The 20,562-nt window shown below is 40.4% G+C and overlaps 1 protein-coding gene across 1 annotated transcript in view; it reads left to right on the top strand.

Annotated features, from left to right (window-relative positions):
* LOC120940145 (ATP-dependent translocase ABCB1-like) overlaps nt 1-20,562 on the top strand; it is a 79,309-nt gene that overhangs the window by 10,860 nt on the left and 47,887 nt on the right. Inside the window, exons 4-11 of the mRNA XM_040352817.1 lie at nt 1,516-1,573; nt 6,739-6,883; nt 7,674-7,737; nt 9,162-9,353; nt 10,721-10,892; nt 10,980-11,104; nt 13,321-13,498; nt 18,666-18,779. Coding sequence (XP_040208751.1) covers nt 1,516-1,573; nt 6,739-6,883; nt 7,674-7,737; nt 9,162-9,353; nt 10,721-10,892; nt 10,980-11,104; nt 13,321-13,498; nt 18,666-18,779 — 1,048 coding nt within the window. The remainder of the gene's footprint in view (nt 1-1,515; nt 1,574-6,738; nt 6,884-7,673; nt 7,738-9,161; nt 9,354-10,720; nt 10,893-10,979; nt 11,105-13,320; nt 13,499-18,665; nt 18,780-20,562) is intronic.

The raw sequence follows: 20,562 nt of genomic DNA, 5'->3' as shown, positions 1-20,562 counted from the left end.
GATTATGTCATGTTTATTGTGGATTACATTTATTTATATGTGTTTGCCTTTATTTCTGCCAAAAAGCAGATACTTGATACAAAAGCAATTTTTGCCCTAGTTGTCTTTTGGTGCATTATAGTGAGAATGAATACTAATCTAATTCGGGGAAAAACTGTTTGGAAAGCTCCTGCACAAACTATGCTATATGTAAACCCTATCATTGAATTTTTCTAATTTGCTCCCTTTTTGCCAATTAAATCCAATGCTGGGGAAGTGTTTTGTTATATCTCTTCGGTAAGCGTAATGATAATATATGTTGATCCTGCTGGAAATTGCGTGAACACATAACTTGTTATGCTCTCTATGTTTGCTGACTATTAGCAATGTTTCTAGCTCTCTCTGTGGACTACAGAATACTCCCCCCTCTATGTTATGGAGATGAAGAGAGGGGGAAGTGTTCTGTAGTCCTAAAACATCTCCTGTGTTTCAATGTTCACTTACTGTGCTATGTTTATAAAGGAGCAGTGCTGTCACCCTAGGACAGGAAGTGTGTTCTTGACAGGATCACTAAATAAAAATGAAATGAAAAAATCCTGAAAAAAGAAAAGAAAACAAATGCAGCTGCCATATCTAAAGACTGGTAGATGCAATATACTGTATAACATTTTGTTTTTTGGGGTTGGCTACGCATTAATACAATTTATTACTAACAAATACAAACTGTGGGTACATGCAAAGCTGTATCCTGGCCTAGGTCAACAAGGCCCAGGCCTAGGGGGGCACTTTGCAGGTGGGCAGCACGGAAAGCGTCCCCACCGGCTTGCTATACACTGTTAGTGTAGCACCAGTCTTATGGGGCGAACTGGGCTGAGAGGCAAATTAGTCTAGCAGCCCCATAAAGCAGCCGCACTCCTTCTGGTATGTGGGTGGCCGGCATTCCGCAACTGTAGGGGGGGGCGCTGCTTCTAATTTTGACTGTCCTATCGTCCTGGACCACAAACCTTCCTCACTGTGCTATATGTTTTCTGCTGCACCATTGGCATGGTTATATCTTCTTAGTCCTCTCCATAAAATTATCAGAAATTTGTGCATAAGATAGAACTATAGGCAACACTTTATTTTCTTCATTTTGCATAGAGTAAGGGAGGGTTATAGCCCCTGACAGTTTATTCTTTACCATCCCTGTTCCATTGCAGATATTTCCCTTCACTTCCTGCCCCATAGCCAGACAGGAAGTGAGAGGAAATATATGCAAATCAAGGGAAATAGTTTCCCCCCCGAACCCTCAGCAAAGGGGTGTGGCCTTGACAGAAAGGGTGGGTCATATTTAAAATTGGGGGTGCACAAGTTTAGTCAGGCCTTGGGCAGCACAAAACCTAAATACACCACTGGATACATGACAATGATGCTTTATCCATTGTATTACAACTAAATGTGACAGCTATCAAGATACTTACTGTATTTTTAATTATATTAATATTAAACATGCTGGGATATATGTTCATCTTCAACTATTTTGGCTTTTTCTATTAGAGACTCAAAATTGTCTTGTAGAAAGTCTCCCAAGGAAATGGTGGGATTCTTTGAACTGGTCAGTATGTCTTATGTATTTCTTTAAATAACTCTAAAGCCCTTTTGGACACAAACATTTGGGATGCTTTGTAGATTAATCTCCCACCTGTTTCCTCTGCTGCAGATAGATGTTTGTTTCTTCAGTATTGTACAGTATGTACAATGGTAATTATAGTCTGTAATGTACAAGGAGCTCAGGTCAGTGGACATAGTATCTTATAAAAGGAACGCAGGTTAGAACACTTTTTCTGGGGGGGGCGCAAACGAAAAAAAAAAAAAAAACAATTGTAGCCTCACTGTACCTATCAATTGTCACCACTGTGCCATGCCATCAAATGCAGTCACTGTGCCATCAAAACGCAACCACTGTGCCATCAAAACGCAGCCACTGTGCCATGCCATCAAAACGCAGCCACCGTGCCATCAAAACGCAGCCACTGTGCCATGCCATCAAAACGCAGCCACCGTGCCATGCCATCAAAACGCAACCACTGTGCCATGCCATCAAACGCAGCTACTGTGCCATCAATTGTCACCACTATGCCATCAAACACAGCCACTGTGCCCCCAATTGTCGCCACTGTGCCCCAATTGTTGCCACTGTGCCCCCAATTGTCACCACTGTGCCCCCAATTGTTGCCACTGTGCCCCCAATTGTAGCCACTGTGGCCCCAATTGTTGCCACTGTGCCCCCACTTGTAGCCACTGTGCCCCCACTTGTAGCCACTGTGCCCCCACTTGTAGCCACCGTGCCCAGTACCCCCCCCTGGCACTTACCTTTATGGCTTCTACGTCCCTCGATGTCCCTTGTCCCGCCCTCGATGACGCTTCAGCCAATCAGGTTACCTGATTGGTTGAGACGCCTGTCAGTCTTATCCTCGGACGTACGGCCGGTACGTCCCGAGGATGAGCTTCAGGAAGCCGACTACAGCCTCAGGGCTGTACTCGGACAGCCTACCAGGGCCGCTGGCCCTGATAGGCACTTCCACACAGCCAGTCAGCTGCCGCTATTCAGCTGACCGGCGCTCAACTTCCGGCCAGCTGAATAGTGGGCGGCAGCGGCGAAAATATACAGATTCATACAGTGTATGAATCTGTATATTTTACTGGCTGTGAGCGAGCCAGAGGGGCGGCGCTCCTGCGTCCCTATGGACGCACCGTCACTGGTGCCAACCAGTGACTAAATAATAAATGAGTGAAGCTGCCCCTTTAAAAGTGAGTGGACCACTTAACAATGATATGGGTGTATGCAAAAAGGTATGGGGCTACCTCATATATGGATGATTACTGTGATCACCTACAAAAATAAATGATGTATTGGATCTTAATGATTCATATCTTTCAACCAATAAATCATAAAAAAGAGTGTAGTTTTAATAAATCTTGCACAAACCAACGAGAGTCCAATCACCATGATAAAGAGGATGCTACCAATCTATTGGGATAGGTAATGGTAGAAATTAATTGATTCACCTCAAAACCGTGCATGAAAAAATGCATGAAAAAATGAGTGGCGATGAGTCTAAATATTCATGCACGTTTTTGAGATGGATCATCATTTGCTTCATTTCTACCATTACCTATCCCAATAGATTGGTAGCATCCTCTTTATCACAGTGATTGGACTTTCCTTGGTTTGTGCAAGATTTATTAAAACTACACTCTTTTTTATGATTTATTGGTTGAAGGATTTGATCATTAGTATTAGAGCGGCATGATTAATCGTCAATTTATTTATTTATTAACTATTAATTGATCGATTAATCTTACATTTTTTTGATCGATCCAAATTTTTTGGATCGATCAAAATGATTTTAAATGGTACTCAACTCTCCGCCGGCTTCCGGGCCTTCAGAGAGTTTCGTTGGCGATCCAGTGACGTCACGGACACCGGCGGGTCTTGCCGTGTCCATCTGAAGGGCTCCTTTGCTGTGCCTTCATATCTACATGCCGGCGGGACCTTACTATCTGCCGCACGCAAGGTCTGTTACACGTCCCTCTATCAACCTGGGATTCTACAACTATCCACTGGGAGTTGTGATAGTTCCCTATAACAGAATAAAATGGCGGTTGTTGCAATATTTTATGTCACACTGTATTTGCGCAGCAGTCTTTCAAATGCAATTTTTCGGGAAAAAATTACTTTAATTAATAAAAATAACAATACAACAAACCAGTAATGTTAGCCCAAATTTTTTTTGTATAATGTGAAAGATTTTACGCCATGAGAATCGTGAGAGAATCGTGATCTTTATTCTAAGCAAAAACATTGTGATTCTCATTTTGCCCAGAATCGTGCATCTCTAATTAAGATCATTGGATCATTTATTTTAGTAGGTGATCGCATTAATCATCCATATATGAGGTAGCACCATACCTTTTTGCATACACCCATAAAACTATATTTGTGTCTAAACTGCCCAAGTGTAATTTCAGAAGACAACAACCCATTTCCTAAAATAACTTGGTCAGGAAAATACCACATTATGGCCACTAGATGGAACTGATGATTGTAGGAAAAAAACATATTGGAAACACGACTATTTATTACAGCTGTGCAAATGCTGAGATATTTGCATAGCAATTTTAATTCATAATTAGACTCCATACTGTTTATGGGATCTTTTGGATATTCTTGGCTCTAACAATGAGGGAGGAGAATGAGGAGGTGTTCTGTGATTCTTCTCTGTCCATTCTATTGTATCATACAAATGCACCTCTCTCCCTGAAGGATTAGAAGCCCAATACTTTACTAAATCTAACCGGCTTTTTCCTACCTACTGCTTAACCTTCTGAGCGGTATTCCCGAGTCTGACTCGGGTGAGATTTTTGGGCTAAAATCGGTAACCCCGAGTCAGACTCGGGCTTGCCTCGCTAGATCCACAGGCATGGTTTACTTACCGTGTCCCTGGATCCAGCGATGCCACCGCACTGTGTGAGGGAGCGGGACCTCGCTCGATTCACACAGCGTCCTCCTGTGCCGCCGATCTCCGTTCCCTGCGACGTTACTACGCACGGGGACGGAGAACGGCGCCAAATTCAAAAACGTAAACAAACACATTACATACAGTATACTGTAATCTTATAGATTACAGTACTGTATGTAAAAAAAACACCCCCCCCTTGTCCCTAGTGGTCTGCCCAGTGTCCTACATGTCATTTTATATAATAAAAAAAAAAATTCTCCCTGCAAACTGTAGATTGTCCATAGCAACTAAAAGTGTCCCTTTATGTCAAAAATAGTTTTAGATCAGCTAAAAAAACAGCGATAATAAATTATAATCACTTGCAGAATTGTGCGATAGCGATTTGTGGGGAAATTCGTCATAAAAAATAAATAAAATAATGACAGCGAGCAAATTTCAGTGATTTTGATTTGATTACATTATTGAATAATTTTTATTATAATTATATTATTATTTGTTATAATTATTTATAATTATTTATTATATTATAATTTATAATTTTGTTTTTAAAAAAAATGTCATACCCGGGATGCCTATTAGAATCTTGTTTGGTCAGATTTAAGTGAGTTATTTCTAAAAATTACAGGCCTACAATATAAAACGCCAAATTTCCTTGCAAATAATGGTACCGCTTTCAGCATGTTTTTTCTGAAAGAATCATACTGCCAGGGAGGTTAATGCATAAGGTATGGCGTAAAGCGAAACAAATGCAGGAGGTGACTTGTTTTACTAGTTATAGCCCTATCTGGAAAAACTACACCTACCTGGAGTTGGCCAAGCTTTCCTATGCCACTAAATGGCTTATGTATGGCATTACATATTTAAAATATGTTTTTAAGGGGTTCAGAGGTGCAGGGGGCTGTGTAACGTAAAAGAGGTGCAAGGGGTGAAGGGGTCTGTGTAATGTAAAGGGGTTCAGAGGTGCAAGGGCTGTGTAATATAAAAGTATGCCAGAGGTGCAGGGGGCTGTGTACTGTAAGGGGGGGTTGGAGGTGCAGGGGCTGTGTAATGTAAGGAGGATCAGAGGTGCAGAGGGCTGTGTAATGTAAAAGGATGCCAGAGGTGCAGGGGGCTGTGTAATGTAAAGGGGTTCAGTGGTGCATGGGAATTTGTAATGTAAAAGGATGCCAGAGGTGTGGGGGGCTGTGTACTGTAAGGGGGGTCAGAGGCGCAGGGGGTTGTGTAATGTAAAGGAGGCCAGTGGTGCGGGGGGGCTGTGTAATGTGAAGGGGTGTCAGAGGTGCAGGGGCTGTGTAATGTAAAGGGGTGCCAGAGGTGCAGGGCACTGTGTAATGTAAAGGGGTGCCAAAGGTTCAGGGGGCTGTGTAATGTGAATAGGTGCCAGAGATGCAGTGGTGTGTGTAATATGAAGAGGTGCCAGAGCTGCAGGGGGCTGTGTAATGTCAAGAGAGTGCCAGTGCTGCAGGGGGCTGGGATGTGAAGGAGTCCTGCATGCTGCATCTTTGGCATACTTTCAGAAAAGGGGTAAAAGTGATTGAGGAAGAGGGGGGTGAGGCCATTACTTTCTATTACTTTTATCTTTGAACCTGTGTAATAAACTGAAAGTTACAAACTCTGATCATTCAGCTAATTACCTATTTTGTTAAAAGAACACCATGGAAAAGGTGGAAAATTGGTCACAGACGACAGAGCAGCTAAGTTTTATATCATTCACAAATTACTTGTCTCATATGTTTGTTTGAGTCTAGGTATACCGTAAAACAAAACTATTTTTTCTGTGTAAAAAGTAAAAATAAATGCAAATATAAAAAGTAAATGCAAAATTATTATTATTCAGAATGGCAACCAGCTTGCTTCAGAAGCTATAGAAAGCTTTTGTCCTATTCATTTATGTTGCCATTCATTGTTAACATGTGTCATGAAAAATATATTACATAAAGTTTACAAGTTGGGAAGATTGTCACATAGTATACAATAATTGAAAGAAATTCTTTATGAAGGTTGACCAGCATGTTAGCAATAATATCATTGAATACCAACTTCACTATCTTTAATAAAAAGTGCAATTTTTTTTTTAACTCACCATCCAGGTACAGTTTAGCCACAGATACCAATTACTTTCCTTCTTTGTAGTAAATGAGAAAAAAGCCGAATCTAATGAGACACTTTTAGAAGGCACATTTTCTCTCCCAGAAAGCTTTATAAATGTGGACTGTTATTATTTGATCTCTTGTACTTACTGTTTACTGTTTTCCAGCTGCGTTATGCAGATGCCTTTGATATCTTCCTCATGGTCATCGGCCTTATCTGTGCTGCAGCCAATGGGACAGGTCTGCCTATTCTCATCATTGTATTTGGAGACATGACAGACAGCTTTGTCCTGAGTGGAATGAATGTAAATGGTAAGTGTACAGTGGAAAAAAACTGTTTATGAACTGCAAAAAATCTAGAATACAGTCTAGTGGTCCTTGGTGGTGGGACCGATAAGTATCCTTTCATTAAAGTATTGGGGTATAAAGACGTCACACCAGCATGGGTAAATAACCCTGGGTGTCATCAAGAGGTATTGTAGGCTCCCCTGAGGTATAAGCCTCTTATGATCTCCATGAGTAAATCCCAAAAGGAAGTACTAATGCCCCGTACACACGATCATGCTTTTGCCCGGCCAAACTAAGATCGGAATTCCGACGGAATTCCATCGGAGTGAAAGAGAACATGTTCTCTATCTAAACTCCGATGGAATTCCTTGGAAAAAAGTTTGATGGGGCATTCACACGGTCGGAATTTCTGATGGAAAAAGTTTGTCTGACTTTTTCCATCGGAAATTTCGATTGTGTGTATGGGGCATAAGAGGTGCATCCAGGTCAAGCCACCCCAGTTTTCCCCTGTTGGTGGCAGACCTGCAGGTAGATAACGGCTATAAATTACAACGCATGAGGCAAGAATGTCTGGCTGGGATCAGGGCTGGCATAAAACAAGTCAGGATAGATGGTGAATAAAGATTTCTAAAGACTGGGTAGATTGTAATCAGTAAAAAAAGAAAAAGAAAATGGCCACTTATAAGAAAGACTACCGCACCTGACCTTTTAGCAGTTACTCCATTCATAAATCATTGATCCACCATTGCTCACCCAACACTAAGTTATTGTACCTTTTTAAAGAATTGATTGCAATGTATATGATTTCTTGCAGCATCACTTAATACTTCTGGTTGTTCAGAACTCCTTACAATTGACATAGAAGGTGAAATGACTAGGTAGGTAACATTATTAGCTTATGCTGTTACATTGATATACAACAAGCTGTTTTTTTCATTCATTACTTTATACATTTTTGATTCCAAAACTATCAATATAAGAATTTGCAGAACAATAGGAACATGTAGAGCAATCATTTGCATATTTTCTGTTCTAAGTGGTTGACTTACTAAACTATAAATAACCTATGTGAACATTTTCCACTACCTTATTAACTCATACCCTAAGAGTGAACACAAGTCATGTCAGTTCTAAGTCTAGATAAGGAAAGTACAATTGTCTTATTAAAAGTGTAGCCCACCATTGCTGTCTTCCTTTTGAAAATGCTAGTTCACTGTCTGTTTCTGGCTTTTTTTTTCATATCATTTATTTTTATTTTTATATCCAAGGCCACAAAGAGGTATTATCATAACAAAAAAGAAAGAAGTACATAGTCATATACATATTATCGCTCCAAACAGCGGAAAACAAAAAGAAATCAAGAAAGGCATGTCCATATCTCTCATTTCCCATAATATTATACTAGTGAACAAAGCTTCTTTAACCTTCTTATCCAAGTCTCTAAATTAAATGTATTGTTCTCATACACCTAAAACCTCTCTGTTCCCTTGTCCTTATATACCCTACCTTCCCCTCCCCACCCCTACCCCAAACAAAAAAAAAAAAGTATAAAAGGTTGTCTTATATGCTGGAAAATACGGTAGTATCACCACTGTGGCAAATATAAATACATAAAACAACTAAAAATTTAGAAAACGTGAATATATGTATATAGTGAAGTCCATGTTAAATCCTGTGGCCCAAAGTGCAAATAGCTTCCTCAATGAGTATAGGAAATTCTTCTCCCCACCAGCATGCAGACACACTACACACTCACCAGATACAGTAGACCCCTTATTATAGGGGGTCAGATGTGCATAGGGGGAAACAAGGATCTCAAGAATATACCACTTTAGGTCTCAGAAGTGGAATCCAAGTCACTGCTGACTTAATTTAAAGTCCAATGGTGCCATATACGGAGTGTAAAAAGGGCTCTCATAGTGTGGTATTTAAAATATTTATTGTAAAACTAAAAAGTACTGCACTTACATCAGGGAAGACAACAGATCAGCATGTGAGTATAACGAACCCCAGTTTGCGCTCCACCTGCATTCCAGCTGAACGGAAATGATGTATTCGTCAGCCCAGATCTCACATCATCTGGGGTCATAGAATGCCTCAATAATTTTGAGTATTTGTTCTGTTCTCTGTATTGCGATTTAAAGAAAATGTTATGGCATTTCTGCTTTAGGAGCTTTAAGGGATAGTAGGAAAAATTGGAGCAGGAAATGTGTGTGGATAATAAAGATGGTGACCTGTTAACAGTCTGTCTGTACTACTGAGACAAAACAAACACTTACGTCTTTTATTTTTTAATTTTCAGGTTTTCCTATTACTATGTCGGGTTAGGCTGTGCTGTTTTTATCTTAAGTGTTTTCCAGATTTGGACATTTTTGGTCTCGGCTGGTCGCCAAATTATGAGAATTCGGCAGAAGTTTTTCAGAGCGGTTCTTCATCAAGATATGTCTTGGTTTGATTCCACTCAGATTGGGACCTTGAACTCAAGACTTACTGAGTAAACATTTCTACATATTTAATACAGTAAAAATAATGAAATGCTAACAGTAGTGCATTATAATAGGACTCTTGGCCCAGGGGCTAATAGTTGTGAACGTCTACCTATACTAAGCACATTCCATCATCTAAATTTAGCCTGCAGAAAAAAGGAGAATAATGTGATGGCATAGGGATACTACATTACATTTGGAAATAAGCTTTTGTAACTTCTCAGCAAAATGGAATATTCTATATATTAAAGGAAAGTGTCATGCAATATGGAAGAGGATGCAATAATGAGGATAGACCAGGGACAAGGGGCAATAATGAGGATAGACCAGGGACAACAGAAGTTATTCATCAAAATGGGGATGACACACAGATGCAAGTTAAAGGTGATCCTGTGTCAGTAGCACAAAGGAGCAGGAGCATTGTTTGTCTTATATGATCCCATGGGGAGATTTCTATTTAATTCCTATCTTAGGACGTCAGAGGAAATCTACCTGAAGTGAGAGTAATTACCCTCTTATATAGTGGTCACCATAACAGATGTCCCAATTTGAAGACTTAAGCCCTGTACACACAGCCCAGTTTCTCGTCAGGAAAAAAGCGTTGTTCTCCTGACGAGATTCCTGGCAAGATTCTCTTGCCGGCCGAGTGTACAGACATACGATTAAAAAGAACCGCCCTTCTTTTGAATGGCACGAACGCGGTGACGTCATTGACTACGAAAAGCATGCACTCATCACATTCGATGCCGTCGCCACCATCTTGCTTCACCCTACCTATGCCTTAGAAGCTACCGCACATGCGTCAAAATCATTTAGAGCATGCACGGGTTTCCATGGAGACAGGTAAGTATACACACACTCGGGTTTCTCGGCAGGAAAACACTGCCGAGAATCACAATGAGAAAATAAAGAGCAGGTTCTCTATTTTTCTCGTCTAGATTCTGGGCAGTTTTCTTGACAAGAAACCTCAAAGCCTCATACACACGCCCGAATTACTTGGCAAGAAAGCTCTGCCAGCAGTTTTCTTGCTGTTTCTTGCCGAGAAAACCGTGCGTGTGTACGAGGCTTTAGCTTTAATTCTTGTTCTGGGAACCACTCTCACATTTTGAATTTTCTCCCACTTTTTGAAAATATTAATGAAGGCATATAAATAGTGGACCCGTCCCCCCCTCCCCCCACCACCACCACTAGAGACCCACATCAATAAGAACCTGACAAGATGGTCATACTTTTCCCCACTCTATCCAAAAGAAAAAAAGAATAACGTTTTTCCTTTACATATAATTTTCATTTAAAAAGAACAACCCCCTTCCCAAAAACCTTTGAAGTCAGGGTTTTGACTGCTTTGCTCAGACAGTACTTTTTTTATTTCTAGTGACATAAATACCATCCATGAAGGTCTCGCTGATAAGATGTGCATATTTGTGCAGTTTCTTAGTACTTTTCTATCTGGAATTATCATTGGATTTGTGTATGGCTGGAAGCTAACACTGGTCATCTTGTCAGTTAGTCCCCTACTTGGTGTGTCAGCAGCAATCTGGACCAAGGTATGTGTGTATATAATCAGATTTTTGCTTTTATCTTGTTCATGTATTGAATGTATTACTATTTTTTTATTTCTTACATCTTTCCAGCTTGTTGCATCATTTACATCAAAGGAGTTACAAGCCTACGCAAAGGCCGGTGCAGTAGCAGAGGAAATTTTGACAACGATTCGGACAGTCATTGCTTTTAATGGACAGCAGAAAGCTATAGATAAGTATGTACATTGTATTGGCGGCTTATTAAACTGCTTTAGCTTGTTGCTACCTATGTATATTTTTTTGTTTTATTGGATGTTCGAAGACCATAGTTACCTCAAACTAATGTGGAAAAGGTACTACAGCGCTACTACATACAAAATTCAAGGGGAAAAAAACAAACAAAAAATACCAAATGATAAAGCTTCAATCTGAACGGTGAACTAAACCAAAACGTGATATGAAGTATAATGATAGCGCTAGTATCAACTAATGTTAGGTACAAAGTACAGCGTGTGCAAACTGTGCAATGACAAATATAAATAAAACACACTAGAAAGAACAAATGCCAAATCCCAGTGCCAGTGAAAGGAATCAGAAGACACGGTGGGTAATTATGGAATAAGAAGTCCTGTGATGAGCTGGATGATCCACAGCGCTTCCCCTCACTAGTTTAAACAGACACTCGCAGAGCTCCAGGAATACCACAGGTCATATGAAAAAAAGAGAGAAAGGACAAGACCTAATTGCGCAATATCGTATAGTATGGAGGGGGACAGAGACTACACCATAGTGTATGCACTCACGAATCCTCGTATAGACACAGGCTAGTGGTTGCCGCTCAGTGCGATGGTCTCCTCATTCGGATTAGACATCCGTTGATCCCGTCACTTAGACTCCTCCCCAAAAAGGAGGAGCCTAAGTGACGGGATCAACGGATGTCTAACCCTAAAAGGGAGGAGCCTAAGTGACGAGATCAACGGATGTCTAATCCGAATGAGGAGACCATCGCACTGAGCGGAAACCACTAGCCTGTGTCTATACGAGGATTCGTGAGTGCATACACTGCTGGTGTAGTCTCTGTCCCCCCTCCATACTATACGATATTGCGCAATGAGGTCTTGTCCTTTCTCTCTTTTTTTCATATGACCTGTGTGTATTCCTGGAGCTCTCCAAGTGTCTGTCTGATTTGATCTGTGGCATATCTGGAGCTCTGCGAGTGTCTGTTTGAACTAGTGAGGGGAAGCGCTGTGGATCATCCAGCTCATCACAGGACTTCCTATTCCATAATTACCCACCGTGTCTTCTGATTCTTTTCACTGGCACTAGGATTTGGCATTTGTTCTTTCTAGTGTGTTTTATTTATATTTGTCATTGCACAATTTGCACATGCTGTACTTTGTACCTAACATTAGTTGATACTAGCGCTATCATTATACTTCATACCTCAAACTAATACTTTTATTTTTGTTGGGGAGTGGTGGCTCAAATCACAATGACAAAGCAAGGTCTACAAAGACATGGATGAGCGAGTTTGGGGTGGAGGAAATTGACTGGCCTGCACCTCAACCCGATAGAACACCTTTGGGACGAATTAAAGCGGACACTGCGAGCCAGGCCTTCTTGTCCACAAAGTGCCTGACCACACAAATGCCTTCCCAGAAGAGTTAAAGCTGTTATAGCTGCAAAGGGTGGGCCAACTCAATATTGAACCCCATAGACTAAGATTGGGATGCCATTAAAGTTCATGTCTGTGTAAAGGCAGGAGTCCCAATACTTTTGGTAATATAGTGTATATTATATATCAAGATTGAAACTCTTCTGAACAGAGCAAACAGGAAGGTAGAGGTAGGGGTAGATGGGTCACTTCTCTGGATGTGTGTGTCTAAATTTGAGTTTGAGAGGTAGAGCTTTGCTAACAATAAACTTATTTTCAGCAGAGCAGCAGTTAAGAATAGCTACATGGTAAATATTCAAAAGCAATCTTTCATATTTACATGATTCAAGGGCGGATCCAGAGTTTAGTCTCGGGAGGGGCACTGCCAGAAAATAAGGTTTAAGACTGGACTACACTACCCCCCCCCCCCCCCCCATCCCCCTTATCTTCTCCATATCATAGAGGAGCAGGGTTCTGTAGTCCTCACGTCTTACCAGGAACAATGTAATGGACACAGTGTAGAACATGCAGAGAGTATGGTGATCAGCTAGCAAGATTGATGCAAGGATCAACTTGTATATATATTTTATTTTTTTTGCTCTTATTAACAGATATAACCAAAAGCATTAAGGGATTTACAGTATTTCACAGACTAAAAAGGACCAAACAAGAGAAGCCTATTGTTAGAGTTTACATGTATTCTAACCACATGCACACACTACAACAAAGCAGCCACACTGGGAAGTGCATAACAATACCCAATCTGTATGCGGTCTTATATTTACACTTCAATTTTAGGTATGATGCCAACTTAATTGATGCCAGGAATGTTGGAGTGAAAAAATCTGTAACCTTAAATGTATCAATGGGACTGTCACAGTTTCTCATATTTGGAGCGTATGCCCTAGCATTTTGGTATGGAACAAGACTGACTGTGGAAGAACCTGAAAATTACAGCATTGGCAAAGTATTAATTGTAAGTATCAATGTGAACTGCAATGTCTTTGTTTGTTGGATTACAGAAGGTGGCACATTTAGGGCTTGATTTACGAAATGAATGCAGAATTTTCACTTTGACAGTTTTCACTTAGCATAGTAAATAGGGTGAAACCAGGGCTGGACTGGGACAAAAATTTGGCCCTGGACTTCATCCAGACTGGCCCACTTTGACAGGTCTCTCCCCGGACAACTCCTGCACCCCCCCGGCCACCTAAGCCCCCTCTCCCCTTCACTAGCCACTAGCCTTTTTAGTTTATTAGAGTAGAATGACTGGTACTCTTATAGGCAGTACCAGTGGGGAAGCTAGACATTATTGCACCCGGGGCAAAGAATACGTTTGGTGCCCCCCCTTATGGGACAAGATTAGGCAGAAGTGAGAAATTGCCAGGCCATAGCTGTTGAGTCAGCTGTCTGTCCCCTCCTCTGGCCTCCCCATGCTCCTCTGGCCTCCCCCCTGCTCTTCTGGTCCTCCCCCTGCTTCTTTGTTCCCACCAGGTGAGCGCTGCGGGAAGGGAGAGACAGAGGCCCGGGAAGGTCGGCGGTCTACTGTCACTGAAGCCAGCCCACTGAGCCATCGGCCCACCGGGAAACTCCCTGTAGTCCCAATGGCCAGTCCATCCCTGGGTGAAACTGAGCTAACTTCAGACATCCAATCAGGTGCAAGCAAATTCATGTGGTTGGTTTACTAAAAGTGGAGAGTGCAAAATGTGGTGCAGTTCTACATGGTAGCCAATCAGCTTCTAACTTCAGCTTCTTCAAGGCTAAGTTCACTTTTATTCACCTTTTTTTTTTCTAAATTCCAGCTTCCCTATGTACCAATATAGCTTTAATGTACTTTTGCAAAAATAAAACATCTTTCCATTTATTCTACACGCGCTTACCTCACTCTCTTCATGGCTGTTTAAAAACACTTATCTATTACTTCTGGGTTAATTCATGGACAGACTTTTGGTCATGACACAGGAAGGAGTTGACCAGCTGAGGGTAGATTATGCAGGGTGTGTCCTAATGAGATCTGCAGGCCAACGCCCTCCTGTGTCATGACCTAAAGTCTGTCCAGGAAGTAAGGCAGAAGTAATGGATACGTGTTTTTTTTAGCAGCCATGAAGGCAGTGAGGTAAGTGTGTGTAGAATAATGGAAAACTGTTTTATTTTTGCAAAATAAGTACATTAATGCTATATTGGTACATAGGGGAGCTGTAATTTTATGAAAAAAAATGAACAAAGGTGAATTTAGCCTTTAAAGTGGATGTAAACCCACTCTCACCCTTTCTAAACTACTGCCATAGTGCTGATCTATAAGGATATAGATGCCTCCTGCATGTATCCTTACCTGTCAAATGTCCCCCCTCTGTCTGTTATAAGAACTGAAAAACTGCAGTTTCTGTGGGTGGATCTGCTGTGCGGAGCTCTGTGGGTGGAGTCGTGATGTCAGTAGACTCCCTGCCCTGCCCTTAATTCTGCTATGATTACTAACATCCAGTCAAAACCCAGAAAAGTAACCACATGACTTCAGGAAAGGAGTGTGGGTGGGAATTAAAAAATAATGCCTATCTCAGGCTAGTGCATGAGATATGTAAATCACCTGTCACTCACAGCAGTTGTCTGTTTTATTTCACTGAAAAAAGATAAGAGGATTGCTCAGAGCTGGATTAACTCTTTGTGGCAAGACTGGGCACAGATGATAGAAAATCTTATACTCTACATTGTGACAGCAACAACAAAAAAAAAAAAATGGCTTGATATCCACTTTAAGCTTTGAGAAAAAAAACTGAAAGATGATTGGTTTCTCTGCAGAGCAGCACCAGACTTTGCACTCTCCAGTTTTAGTAATTCAACCCCCATGTTTTTTTGTTTTTTTATTTCCCTTGGTGTTGGATTGGGTATTCAAAGTGAATATTCTGTGTTCCTATAGTATATTCAGCCCCAGTTTATCAACTAAAGGTGTCCTAAGATACATCACATACAAGGTGGATGCATGGGAATTGTTAAAGATTGTAAAGATTGTAAATTTTTAAAAACAGGCCTGGATAGTGTAACTTAAAATAGATGGATGGTCACTCCACTAAATCACAAACACAAAAATAACATGTATAAAAAACATAGTAAAGGAAACACACTACCAGGGCCTTGGTCATATAAATATCATCATTGGGAATCATCCATGGCACATTTCCAAATGCAATAAAAAGTTATTATTTTTACATGATTAGTAGTAAATAAATCCATTATTTGTTATTCAAGCAAGATTTGAATTTGATACCAAAAAGTCAAATAGTTCATAACTTGGTTCATTTAAAGAGGAGCCCAGCTAAGCACTATTTGTTTCAATAATAACCATAACATGACAATTTTAGAAAAACAAACGTTTGCAATGTTTTGTGCGTGCTAAGAAAGGTTAAACTTAGTTCCTTGTTATTGTCACTCATCTTCTCCAGCATATAACAAATTAAAAAATAAAAAATAAATTCCAGTGAAAGAGTGTCAGCCTTCCCTGCTTTGAATTTGTGTGAACTGCTTTTTAAACAGAGTGAATGTTTTATTAGAGAAAGATGGGACATAAGAACACTCGGAGAAAATATTGACACTGACCTTGAACTTGGTGTATATGAGGAACACAATCATTCACCAAGGACATATACCGGTACATTTATCTTACACTGGCCATGAGTACTTCACAGTCTTCTGAACACATAAATATAAAGCATGGACATATATCTTTATATCTTTCAAAGAATGTCTCTGGTATGATCTATTATAACACATATGTATCAAAAGGAAACTCTAAGCAGGTACAGCTGATTTAATGGAAATGTCCAGTTTGAGAGGAAATGCCTATCTGTTTCTGAGGCCTCGTACACACGACTGAGGAACTCGATGGGCGAAACACATCGTTTTCCTCGTCGAGTTCCTTGTTAGGCTGTCGAGGAACTCGACAAGCCAATTTTTTCCATTCCCGTCAAGGAAATAGAGAACTTGCTCTCTTTTTGGCTCGTCGAGTTTCTCGACAGTTTCCTCGACAAAAATGTACACACGACTGGTTTCCTCGGCAAAAAAATATTTCCCAGCAAGTTTCTTGCTGGTTTTTGCCGAGAAACTCGGTCGTGTGTACAAGGCCTGACTCCTTAGCAAGTAAGGTGGTATATTCAACCCCCAACAGACTACACACTCCCAACTGTGAATCCAGTTGTTATCTTCTCTTGGGGGAATACAGTCTGTTCCAATGTGATATAAAATATTCATAAAATGAATGCAAATAATGATCCTTAAGCCTCGTACACATAATCCAACTTTATGGCCATAATTGTCTAAAGTGTTTTGTGTCGGATAATCAGACCATGTGTATGCTCCATCAGACAATTATTGGCTGAATTAACGACAACAAAAGTCGGCTGATCATGCTCACTAATTGTTGGGCAATAAATCTGTTACATCGGTTTATCCGATCATGTGTACGCAAGTCCATCCAACTAAAGTCCAAAGTATTTGAAGAAAGGATGAGTATAGTCTCTTTTATACTAAGAATATAAGAAGTAGGCATGTGCCTTCGTCCCAATTGGTATATGAAATAAGTGGACCCAATTAATTGAGACACCATTGGCTGCTTGAAACCAAGAGTTTTTCACTCCATTATAAGGCATGCTACTTGGATTATATTATAAAATATTTACAACTATTGTATAAACTTGCTTGTATATTTATATGTTTTATGCATATCTTGTAGACAAACCCCCTCCTGAAGAAGCGGTACATTACCGCGAAACCGGTCGAGGCGATCAACTCCTTACATGCAGATATAGTTTGTGGTTAACTTACTGTTGTGCAATGTGGGGATTGTCTTTAAATGTTGTTTTATGATACCTGTTTTATGTTCAATAAATACTTGTTATTTTTTACTTAATTGTGTTTAACCAGTGCCGTGAATAGTCCCCCCCAAAATCCCCTTTCTCCCCTCCCCTTGACCTAGTTGGTGACAAACTCTTGATTTCAAGCAGCCAATGGTGTCTCAATTAATTGGGTCCACTTATTTCATAAAGTCCAAAGTACAAACACATGCTCAGAACCAATGTTAAGCATCCGCCAACAATAGCATAAGTTGCTCAAAGGGTGGTGGTAAAGAGCTGAAAAAACACGTGGTTTGGTGAATGTTGCCTGAAAATGTTGTGCCATGTGTATGCAGAACAAGTTCACGGCCAACGCCTTTCGGACTAAAATCCACAGAACAGTTGTTTGGAACGTCCGATCGTGTGTACGAGGCTTTACTACGATCAGTAATAGTAATATTCTATAGAGGGGACAGAGCTTACCAAATAAAATAAAACATTCTAAGGAAATCTTGCTATGATCTCACTCAAGAGATTTGAGTAGCCAATGGTGATTATACTTACAGCCTGATCCAGATCAATATTATGTCTAGAATGCAGCTTCAGACAGCCCTGCCCTATAGATTTTGAAGAAGAATGTGATTGGGCAGGTCAGAAAAACTAATCTGAATGCTATTGGCTTGTTGAGATATTCCAGTGCTGATACTGTTTGCAGAGCGAGGCCCACGTCTCACTCGTTCATAGCATAACCAGGATTGCTGATGTGAACTGAGCATTGCTCATTATGGCCGACATAAAAATGAAAGGGGTTGTAAAGGTAAAACAAAATTCCCTAAATAGCTTCCTTTACCTTAGTGCGGTCCTCCTTCACTTACCTCATCCTTCGATTTTGCTCGCCCTTTGAGGGGGGAGGGGGCGAGCAGGAGAGTCAGGACGCCCACTAACACACAGCTCCTTTCTCTATCTGCAATGTAGAGAGCGTCCCGACTTTCCTGCTCGCCCCCTCCCCCCTGAAGGAAGGGGGCGAGCACGACACTCCACACCAGGGAGAAAGCCTCGCATTACTGTGTGGAGTTACAGACAGAAGAACAGGAAGTGAGGATTTCTCAGAAGAAATAAGGACATTTAAAAGAAAAATCGAAGGATGAGGTAAGTGAAGGAGGACTGCACTAAGGTTAAGGGAGCTAATTAGGAAAAACATTTTTTACCTTTACAACCCCTTTAAAAACCTATAATATGTATATCAGTGGGTAATGATACATTTGCTGTATATTTTATGCCATCTGATGTGACATATGTGTTTCTTTTTTTTCCTATAAGGTATTTTTCTCAGTGTTGGTCGGTACATTCACACTTGGACAAGTTTCACCAAATCTAGAAAGTATTAGTAGTGCACAAGGAGCAGCTTTTGAGATATACAAGATTATAAACAAGGTAACAGCAAGTTAAACAATTGTTATATGCATATTGATTTCTTTAGATTGTCTTAGTACATTAAAGGGAAAATAAATTATATGTATTTATTGTCAATGTAATCAGTAGTTGTATACCATTTGGAGAAAATCACAGAACATGAAAAGAAAACATAGATTAACAAACCAACAAATGATGAGGAGCTCTCGCTGTAAAATACCCAATCTGATGTATAATCTACTTGGCTGTTCTCCTATATGTGAAGGATCCAGTCATGGCAGCTCAGTGACATCTTATGTAAAAAGATAATGAGTGGCAGTGCCAAGCATACTGGAATTCACCATACAAATTTCACAAATACAAACTTCCTTAATGAAATAAATAACAATGTCCACACCGTCAGTTGATAAAGAATATAATGTTAATTTCACTAGAGGAATACTGTCCTTAATTCATGGTCCCACACCCCCTGTCCACCCCATGATTGTGACAACAATCTGCTCTTCTTGCTGATATTTGTTGTTATAGGACACCCCTCTAGCCAAGTCATTATGTGTAATGCAGGACCATCCGCCACCACTGGAGACCAAAGCACTAGCTGCTGTCTGGAGTAAGGTATTCCATTGTAGTAGATCCCTCCCTAACAAAATAAGTATTATATATTTTGTTTAAAATAAATGCCCAAAGTTCTACTTTAAGATGTTTTTCATTGGTTTTCAAGGGGAAGACGAGCCTAAAATGACCCTCTAGAAATATAAAAGGTCTTTTCAACTATCATGGGCCTGTGTTTTGCCCAAAACCAGACCCCGGATGCCTTCTTATTTTACTTATTTATTTGACAGAAGATAACACAGACAGTGAAACCAAGGGGAAAAAAAGTTAGAGACAGTTGAAAAATAACCATAAAATTCACACATACAAACAACAGTAAGTGAAATTATTTAAATTGTTCCCACTCTCTAAAAAACAATACCTCAAATATATAAAAACAAATACATAAGCAGTGAGACAGAGTAAGAAGGAGGAATCAAAATAAACACCACATCCCAGTATTTAGAAATAAGATTAAGGGACTAGAGGTCACAAGCCTCGGGACTTTAAAGGTGTTGAATATTGAGATATGAAATCACTGATAAATCGTATAAAAAAATATATAGAAATTTTATTACAAAAGATAAAAAAACACTTGAGACAGCTTTTGCATTCTTGTTACAAATTCAGTTGTTACATTAACCGCTTCTCGACCGTCGCACACCTATTTACGTCGACACACTGGCACTACTGGGCAGAAGGATGTATATATACGTCCCCTTTAAGGAAGTGCCGGCATGCCCACTGCGAGCTCCGTGAACCCGAACGCGGGTCCCGCGGACTTGATCACTGCAGGGATACCCGCAATCGTCTCACGGAGAGATAGAGTGGGGAGATGCTAATGTAAACAAGCATCTCCCCGCTTTGCCTAGTGACAATGACAGTGATCACCGCTTCCTGTAATCGGAAGCGGTGATGACTGTCTTGTCACGTGTAGCCCATCCCCCTACAGTAAGAAACACTCACTAGGGCTCACTTAACCCCTATAGCGCCACCTAGTGGATAACCCCTTCACTGCCAGTGTCATTTTCACAGTAATCAGTGCATTTTTATAGCACTGATCGCTGTAAAAATTACAATGGTCCCAAAAATGTGTCAAAAGTGTCCGATGTGTCCGCCATAATGTCACAGTCACGATAAAAATCGCTGATCACCGCCATTATTGGTAAAATAAATGTTTTTAATAAAAATGCCATAAAACTATCCCCTATTT

The sequence above is a fragment of the Rana temporaria genome, chromosome 5, assembly GCF_905171775.1.
Source record: "Rana temporaria chromosome 5, aRanTem1.1, whole genome shotgun sequence".
In the NCBI taxonomy this organism is placed as follows: Eukaryota; Metazoa; Chordata; class Amphibia; order Anura; family Ranidae; genus Rana; species Rana temporaria.
Note: the sequence above shows the minus strand (reverse complement) of the source record. Positions and strands in the feature narration are given on the sequence as shown.